Genomic DNA, 9,487 nt, shown 5'->3' on the forward strand with positions numbered 1-9,487 from the left:
AATATTTTGACAGATTAATAAAAAATCATACGCAGTGCGTTCACGTCAATGATTGGATGTTTGGGTATGAAAGAACACCTGCTGAATAAACGAGACCGTAATCGCGATAACAAGCTTAAAGCTTTTGTCTTTTTTTTTTGTTGTTATTCGTAGAAGTATGCCTTGTCGCAAACATCTGACTTCCGTTTCCGTGGTGCCCGACGTTAATTTTATTTCCACCGCGCGCATTGCGAGACCATAGGAAACCATATGCCGTAATGTAACGCCTGCGGCCCAAGGGGCATAAATTCTTAATCCCTTGTATATCGCGACGAGTGCGAGAAGAAAAGCGAGAAGGGAAAAATAACGCGAAATCGTTCCGTTGCGGGATATTGAAAGTCGTTTTTTCGTTACTCAGACAATTCGTTTTTACTCTTTTTTGTTCTCAGACATTTCGATGCGTAGGTAAATTAGTTCTTAAGAACGCTTGCCCTCAAAATTGAATATTAATTAATTAATTAACAAAAATCAGACGTAATTAATTAATTAAGTCAGGTATATATTTTATGTAATGCGATATATTGAACCGTCCCATAAATAATGCGAGTTTCCGAATCGCGGAAGCAGATCCGCAAAAGAATCCGGTCATTTACGTTTTACGTCGTCTGAAAGTGAAAAGAAGAAACTCGCATTACTTATGGAGCGACTCAATGACAATGTCGATTCTACATAGTAGTTATTTTGCCGGCAGATCTCACATCCGCACGTAGGTCAACTAGATTTCCGATTATTTCTGCAGGTACGTGGTAACTATTATTATCCGCAATCCGGAGTAATAACGGTCGGTATATTGTACGTATAGTACGAGTATAATTGTGCTATATCACGTCTTACACATTTCAAAGAGCCTCGGAGCAAGAGCATAGCCCGATCGGGTATGTGACGTTTATAGCATGAATGTATACAAACTAGTGCGCACGTGTCAAGTCGTGTCTAAAAAAATAGACATTTTTTTATTTACCTATACCTAGATGCTTTTTGTTTGCTTTCAATTCTGAAATTATCAATAAACAACGACGTTTGGAAGAATATTCAATTTTTATTTATTTTTCATTCATAACGAAGACGCGTGAGGACATACGTATGTATGTGTGTTTTCGTATTTATTTTATCTATATAATTATTTTGTTTAAACGTAAAATTATAAAGTTTGACTCTCCGCAATGATGAGATTTGCGGGACTACGATTGGAGCGGTAACAAGCATGTAACAATGTTGATAATATAATTATAATAATATAATGCCAATCTATATTATTATTATACGGCATTATGTGTAATAACAACATAATAATTATATACATAATAATAATGTACTGTGTAATATTGCACATACGTACAATGTAATGACCATTGTTACTTGACAAAATCAAAAACGCGCGTTTGTACGGCGAGCATTGTTACGTGTGTCTCATTGTCAATGTGAGATCGCGGGCCGCAGCCGTTCATTAATTTAACACGCAAGTCGTATTACATAAAGTGCGTAACGACACGTCTCAGTTATATTATCGTGGATATCTTGCTAAATTCGCTCACAACAATGTCCAAGTGACCAATCTTTCGCATCACAGTAAAAAAAAAAATTTTTATTTTTTTGCTCGTCGTGAGCTAATAACGCGAGGAAGTCTCTTCTCTTACTTATGCAAATTTCTCATAATACGACGATACAGCGCATGTTACTTCGCGTATTACAAATATATATATATATATATATATCAATTTTTTTCGATTTAAAAATAGAAAATCTCTATTTTACGATTTAATATATAATAAAATATTTTTTCTAATGTAAAGATAGATAAATAATTATGACATGTAAAAATAGATCATTTCTATTTTTAAATTTAAATTTCTTCCGATGCGAAAGTGGAAGTTTTCTATTTTAGCATTTAAGAGCTTCTTTCAATATATTAAATGGAAGATTTCTATTTTGAGAATTTAGAGCCTTTTTTGTTTTCATGTCGAAATATAGAGAAGCATTTGTCTTCTGAAATCTTTGGTATAAGAGTAGAAATTGTCGAGACTTGCTGTTTTAAAGGCGCTAACAGGTCTTTTTGATGTTTGCCGCGACAGCGTTTTGCATTGTAGATCGTTTGCTTGGATTTCAGCACCCGATACAGCAGATACCGCAAAATAATCTTCAACAAAATAACGCTCAGAGTCTGCAGCGGGACAATATGCCGAGAGGAAAAGATTCGAAGCCAAGAGGACGGATGACAGCGTATGCGTTCTTCGTCCAGACATGTCGTCAGGAGCATAAAAAGAAGCATCCCGAGGAAAAGATCGTCTTCCGGGAATTCTCCAAAAAGTGTGCAATGAGGTGGAAGGTGAGATTCTCTTAGAATTCCCTATAGTTATGTAAATCATATTTTTATAGATATATTTTATAGAAATAAATAATTTTGATATTAATATCTTATTCTTCATATAATGTAAATAAATTCGAGATAGATTAATAGATCTATTTGCTGAATGTTAGGATCAAGAGAAATGTAAGAACTAACTTAGAAATGATACTTCGTTGGATTTTCCCGTATGTTGTGGTTTCACAGCCCGAGGTGCGAGCAAGAGAGTGGGATACATAATATTCTTCTGTCTAAAGGCCTGCGGATTCGCGAGAGCTACTTTGATCTTGGCCTCTGAATAAATATGTATGCTCGGTAAACGCCACGCGCAAGTATGATATTTAAGCGCGTCGTTACGAACCGACACATCTCGCCTTGTTAAACCGTCAATCTTCATCTTGTTTAGCGGAATCGAGATTATTGATAAAGAAAATTCAACCGATACATGCAAAAATCTTTCGCATCGTGACGTCATTAAAGAACGAATCTTTTAAAGTATTCATTATCCCGCATGCACGCGACTGTACACGACAGAATATGCTGGACCGATCGACAAACACTTATTCCCTCAGTAATTGAACATTTCGCACGTGGCTCGATCTGTGAGACCAACTAAAAACGCTAACGCTACATTGGCGGAATACCGCATGTGTCGTAGACTATGTCGGACATCGAGAAGAAACGTTTCCACGAAATGGCAGAGAAAGATAAGAAAAGATACGACACGGAGATGCAGAATTATACGCCGCCTAAGGGAGAAAATAAGGGCAGGGGCAAGAAACGTAAACACATCAAGGATCACAATGCTCCCAAGAGATCGCTGTAAGCCCTCATGTTTTTACATAATGTATTTCGAGCTCGAGGAAAAAAATTCGTTGATTAATATTTAAATATACAACGAGAAAAATAAACTTTAAAATTTAAATGGAAACAAAAATTTAACTTTTTTTTTAAGCTTTTACTCGCATTTTAGAGAAATTTATGATCCGTTTCCTGCAACTTTTAAATTATTTTTTAATGTAAAGTTATAATTATTTTTCTGAGAATTAAATTTACAGCAATTTCTCAAGCTAAATTCAAATTTAGATTATTTTTGAATTATACATTATGATTTTTTTCAGTTTCTACAAAAAAAAGCTAACTTAATATATTATCGTATTAATATATTATACGATACCTTTTTAATAGCAGCAGATATATTTCGTGATTAATTTCATCAGGTCTGCTTTCTTCTGGTTCTGCAATGACGAACGTGGTAAGGTCAAAATGCTGAATCCTGAATATGGTGTAGGTGATATAGCTAAGGAATTAGGCAAGAAATGGTCGGACGCAGATCCCGAAACCAAATCCAAATACGAGGCTATGGCAGAAAAAGATAAAGCTCGATATGAAAGGGTAATGTATTGAAATTTTATCTTATGCTTTTAACCACCTAAGATCCATAACCCTATATTGCAACCATGTAAAATCAGAAACTAAAAGTAATAGGTTTTTTTATATACGTCTATATGTCGGAATATATTATCTAGCACAATTCAAATCGATTTGATTAAATGGATTTATGAGATAAATCCAAGTATTTTAAAAATAAATACGAGACCTTTTCCTCTCGCAGGAAATGACCGCGTACAAAAAGAAAATGCAAAATGACGGAGCCCCAATGGTAGGAGGTGCGCAAGCGAACCAAACTACAATAAAAAGCGACAGCGAAGAAGAATGGAAGGAAGACGACGAATAGCGGATGCACGTCGAAATTTCTTCATCTATCACCCCGTGTCCTTCATCCTGAAAGCATACCTCACCTACTGTACGTACCATTGACCTTAGCGTGAGCGTACTTACACCACCATCACTAGGAGAACAAAGCAACTAACCACCAAGCAACCTACCAATCAACCAAGCTCTTCAACAATCCCCACCAACCAACCTCCTAATTCTTTCCCTGATTATTTACGATAATGATAAAGTAATCCGCGCTAATTATGGTAATTATTTTAAAAGGAAAAACTGGTATGCATGAGTGATGCGCGAGCATGAGCGAGCGAGGATCATTGTGTGAGTGAACATTTGTACTTTAACATATTGATAGTAACGATGATGTAAAGCGGCTAGTAGGATAGCAGAAGATAATAAAGAAAAAAGAAATCAGAACCATGAATTAAAAACAAAAGCGGAAGAGATAAGACAAGGCCCATACTTTCTCTATCCGGATGGAAGGCGCAGGGGCTCAATCATTGTTGACTTTTTGCTCCGTCGACGCTATAATTATGAGCTATGTAGCTTAGTTTACTAATGACGAAACGCCGCGATAATGACGGCCCCGTTAGCACGAGGATCGGAGATAGTTGTAATTCTTTTTACGTATCCTTTTGGATTTTTTCCGATATGCAAAAATCATGTTTTTTCGATTGTCTTTTTCACGCATTGCCATTGGCACGGGAGAGATCACTGTTTTAGATCCTCGTTCTCGAGAGAGGCAAGTCATATTGCGTGCCGTTGCAAAATTAATATACTATATCAAGCCTATCTCATTTGAGCTCCGAAGCCAAAACGTAAAGCCATCGACGTAAGAAAATTCAATGTAAGATTTTAGGAAAGGACTGTAAACTATTGATAAATATCACTTAAATGCGTATCAACACTTTACAGTTCCCGAAATTTTATCCACATTGAATTTTTTTGCGTCGATGGCTTTGCATTTTAGCTCTGGTATTCAGATTGGACAGGCATGTACTATACTTTTGGGGATCTTTCTCTTAGTTCAGTTCAATTCCAGTTCAGTTCAATTCTGTTCACTTGTTGCCAGCGTCGTTATGGCATGACACACATATATATATATATATATATATATATACACACACACACACACACACACACACATACACACACACAGACACAGACAGACAGACAGAGAAAGAGAGAGAGAGAGAGAGAAAGAGAAACACAGACACACATACAGAAACGTGCAGACAATTGTTGTATATCCTTGTACAGAAAGCTTCATTTTTTTCTTTCGTATATTTTTAGCAAATCGATCATGTTGAGCGCGCGTGATGGGGCATGGGGCCGCTTTACGCATATTTGCGAATATATAATTGATTTTATCGAGATACACACATGTCTCTTGTAGTAGCTGTAAGTACGTTTAGAATTAAGTATACGTGTATCTTAACGCAGACTTGAATTTCCGACGACTCTCTACGTCTTTTTTAGCGTACGATGTACTTTTTTCGATATTACACGGCGGTGTTACAAGCCATGAGCCACCATGTGATTGAGCCTTAATTACGTAGCCGATAAACGATGCGACGAATCGAATCGGGAGAAATTGTGTGCGAGAGAGAAAGAGAGTGCATGTGTATGTAGCTCGCAACTTCTCTATTAGATCGTTGCATATGAGATGTCACCTGAAAAAGTGAACCTCTTTTTAATAATCAGAATCGTGTATGTTTACAATTCTTATACGCGAGCATAATACAATACAATTATAATTATTGCTTTTTCAAACTGTGGAAAAATTGAGAAATTTATCATATTTTTCTATTTTAAAGATATTTCAATCGGACATTAATAATATTGATATTGTTAATGTGTTACTATTACCTTTAATTCTATCATTATTTTATTATAATTATATGATTTCTATATTGGTTTTTGATAAATTAAGAATTAATTATAAGAATAATTTAGAAATGGTTTATTATAGATTACATACTTAGAACGAATCGTGTGAAAAATAATGATCAAGTGTATACAAAATTTAACGTCCGGAATATAAAACTGGAAATATATATATATTTTTTTATATCTTTTTATCTTTAAGTTTCCTGTATTTTCGATCACGATTTTATTGATCGTTTTTAATAATTATTAAGGAATATTGAATTGAGTTTTCTCAATTCTCCTACAATTTATATGCATCTTGTTCAGAAATTAAAAATGCATTGATGTATATATAAAATCGACATTTCATGTGCAGGGACCTAATATTAAATCAAAATTAGTAGCATGATATTCTTGTGGAGCAGCGGTATCGCCGCGCCAAGTTCTAATGCTTGTTTATCAAAAACGACGAACTATTGTACTCACGAAAACGCAATTCCATTTTTTATCGTAGACATTCGCGCTGTTTCGAGGCTGCCGGCGGCCTGCAACCAACAAAATTTCTTGTCCGATAAATTCGACCGCAACTCCACGTCCGTTCTAAAGTTTATTTATTAACTTTAAATTTGATAATACCAACAGAATCATGTTTATTTCTTTGTTTTTTTTTAAGGCTACAATCGCAGGAGCGTTAAAATAAAATAACGGATGATGTGATGAATAACTAATGTTCGTCGTAGTATAATATCGAAATTGACGCGCGATTCTTGTGCGATCGTAGTCTTATAGCGAATTCGGCAGATCACACTAGTGCGCACTAAGTGCTTAAATAACTTTTCCAGTGCCACGCATTCAACTTATGCGCACTGTCTCAGTGCGTTAAGATTGTCATATTCGGCAAATAAAAACTGAACCCAGTGTAGTGCTGAATTTATATTCGGACCAACCGAATGAACGAGTTCAAAAATTATTGCACCGACGTGCAAATATTTCTGTGACAGTGCAATTTAGCACTAAAGTGGTTTTGCATTTGCACTATATCGGGACAGCATTAGAGTCAGTGCATGTGCCAAATTCGCTGTTAATGCACCGTAAAAAATGTTCTGTATTTTCTTCTTCTTTGACCTTTTCTCTCTTTCTCTCTCTCTGTTTTTTTTCTTCTTAGCCCGACACTGAAGTGGTCCCTGCCCCTTGCCATCGCCATTCTCCCTCTCACATTCGTTTTTAACTCACTGGAAAAAAAAATAAAAAGTAGTAAAAGGGTAATACGTTCAAATCTCTCGTCTCGAGACTCATGTGAATGATATAATAACCGCCGTTTCCTTCGTTAAATCATATTCCCGGGAGTGATCGAATTAATAGGAGATAAGCTCCCCGCGAAGAAAAGGCGTTTTCTCTGTCTTGTACTGCCTCGAGTCATCTGGTGTACAGCAGGCTGTATTATAATAAATTATTGTGGTTTCTTGTAATATTAACATTCCTAGATCCTATAGCGTGTACAGTGATTCTAATCGTATTCGGGATTAAAGAGGGGATTGAGAGAGAGGAGTTGAGTAATCGATAATAAGTGAAAAGAACGATAAAAAGAAAAATAGAAATAGGATCTCACTAGTTTCTTCTTCTTCGTCGTTGAATGATGCCGAGATGAATATACATGTAAACATGTAAAAATATATATGTTTATATGTACATTTACACTCGTGTGTTTCTATATGAATTTTTAGAGGCTTTCTTATGATTGAGATTTGACACACTTGCACCCTGGATATACACATATTTGGCAGTGAATCGAAAAATTTATCACTTTTCTCAAGGACATTTAAAAATCTCTCTTCGTCTCTCCCCCGCCTCCCGTTCCCTTTCCCTCCCCTCCCCGGAGCACATTGTCTCGTCGTAAAATGAAGAAAAAAAAATGGAAAAAAGGATGACAAAAGATATGGATTTTAACAATTGATGAGCAAAACGTGCAAAAAAAAGGAACCTGTTTTTTAGAGGGAGTTAGAGAACGCGGATAACAAACGACTGTAAAATATCAAATTGTAATATTTTAATACTGATTTGCAGATGTGCATAATTTTAACGTATAGCTGGTTATAAAAGAGAACGAAAAAAAAGTGAGCGGATTGTAACTGATACTGAAATTGTGTAAGACGCGGTATCCGTTCCATGGAAAAAACGATCGAATGAATAAAGGGGGGGAAAAAAGGAAAAAAAGAAGAAAAAAGATGCGAAAAATTTCGAAAAAGGATCATGACATGAATTTCCTGTGTTATATTGCTAGGGGAATTATGATAGTTACACGAGAAGAAATGTTTGTTTTGTATATCTCTTAGGGATAAATAAACTTTTAAAAAAATACGTCTCTCTTTCTCTCTCTCTCTCTCTCTCTCTCTTGACAATGGCTCTTCTCCCTTCTGGTGACTTGATGACTCCATTTTCCAAAGCTATGCAGTCGAATGAGTTCAATTAAGGAAATACATATATTTTCATTTTTATATCTTGCCGAAATTGAAAGTACATCAGAAATTACAAATTTTCAACGTGCCGAGAATTCGAGAACCAGAAAAAAAAATTTCTCATATATTTGTATTCAGAGATAATTAAAAATAAATTAATTTTTTGCGACATGTAAATCGGCTTAAATTGAAATTGGACGATACAAATTTGTACCTGATAAATTTTTGTATCTTTGAGTATTTAAGCGGATTTCACATAACTAATCATAATATAAATTTTATAATTTTAATATAAATGCAATCAGATCTGCAATATTTATTTTACATTTACCATGGAAAAAAACGATAATCACAGATCTTTTATTGTGAGAAAAAAATTAATGTGGAGATTTGTGAAAGATATCTATACATGCAGGATTTTACATGATGTACCATTATTATTTGAATTATTTGATTAATTCTAATCCAGTCTAAAATAATTATGTATTTTAATATTGCGATACGCGATATTAACTACAATGACTTGGTAATTTTTATTTTATAACTTCACACATTCAGCAAAATATTTTTTTTCTCCGAAGCATCTTTATACTTTCATATACACACAGCAAAATTATATATAAGAATAAAAAAATTAGCCGTGTTTTACAATTTTCTGTACAATGAAATAAAAGTAGGCGGACGATTCCTTTACGTCCACACAAGATGTAAAAAATATTTTATGCGATAAAAGCAAAATGTACATACATTAGCAATTTTGCGAGCGATTTTCTAATAAAAATTATATAGATATATATTGTACATATATGTGTACTAAAAAGACAATGCAGTCAATAAATGCAACAGTCCAGTTCGTTGCATTCTCTAGCATTTTCCGCATTTAAAACGAAATGGATATAAATTCAGGTGTCGGAGAAAAGAAGAGCAAAAGATCTGAGTAGAAAGTGCGAACGCGACAAACAGCTCATCGTGTAGATGCGCCTTTAAGGTATATTAGGTTTGTTCGCGTTGCTTGAAATTCCAAAAATGTTTGCATTTAAAGCGA

At 34.8% G+C, this 9,487-nt stretch overlaps 1 protein-coding gene across 1 annotated transcript in view; it reads left to right on the top strand.

The window, feature by feature from the left end:
- Positions 1-5,268, top strand: part of LOC108690611 (high mobility group protein DSP1-like) — an 11,401-nt gene extending 6,133 nt beyond the window's left edge. The window contains exons 3-7 of the mRNA XM_018197994.1: positions 731-778; positions 2,147-2,365; positions 3,042-3,205; positions 3,604-3,778; positions 3,999-5,268. Coding sequence (XP_018053483.1) covers positions 731-778; positions 2,147-2,365; positions 3,042-3,205; positions 3,604-3,778; positions 3,999-4,121 — 729 coding nt within the window. The 3' untranslated portion in view covers positions 4,122-5,268. The remainder of the gene's footprint in view (positions 1-730; positions 779-2,146; positions 2,366-3,041; positions 3,206-3,603; positions 3,779-3,998) is intronic.
- The last annotated feature ends 4,219 nt before the right edge of the window (positions 5,269-9,487 follow it).

Source organism: Atta colombica, unplaced genomic scaffold (assembly GCF_001594045.1).
Source record: "Atta colombica isolate Treedump-2 unplaced genomic scaffold, Acol1.0 scaffold105, whole genome shotgun sequence".
NCBI classification, from domain to species: domain Eukaryota; kingdom Metazoa; phylum Arthropoda; class Insecta; order Hymenoptera; family Formicidae; genus Atta; species Atta colombica.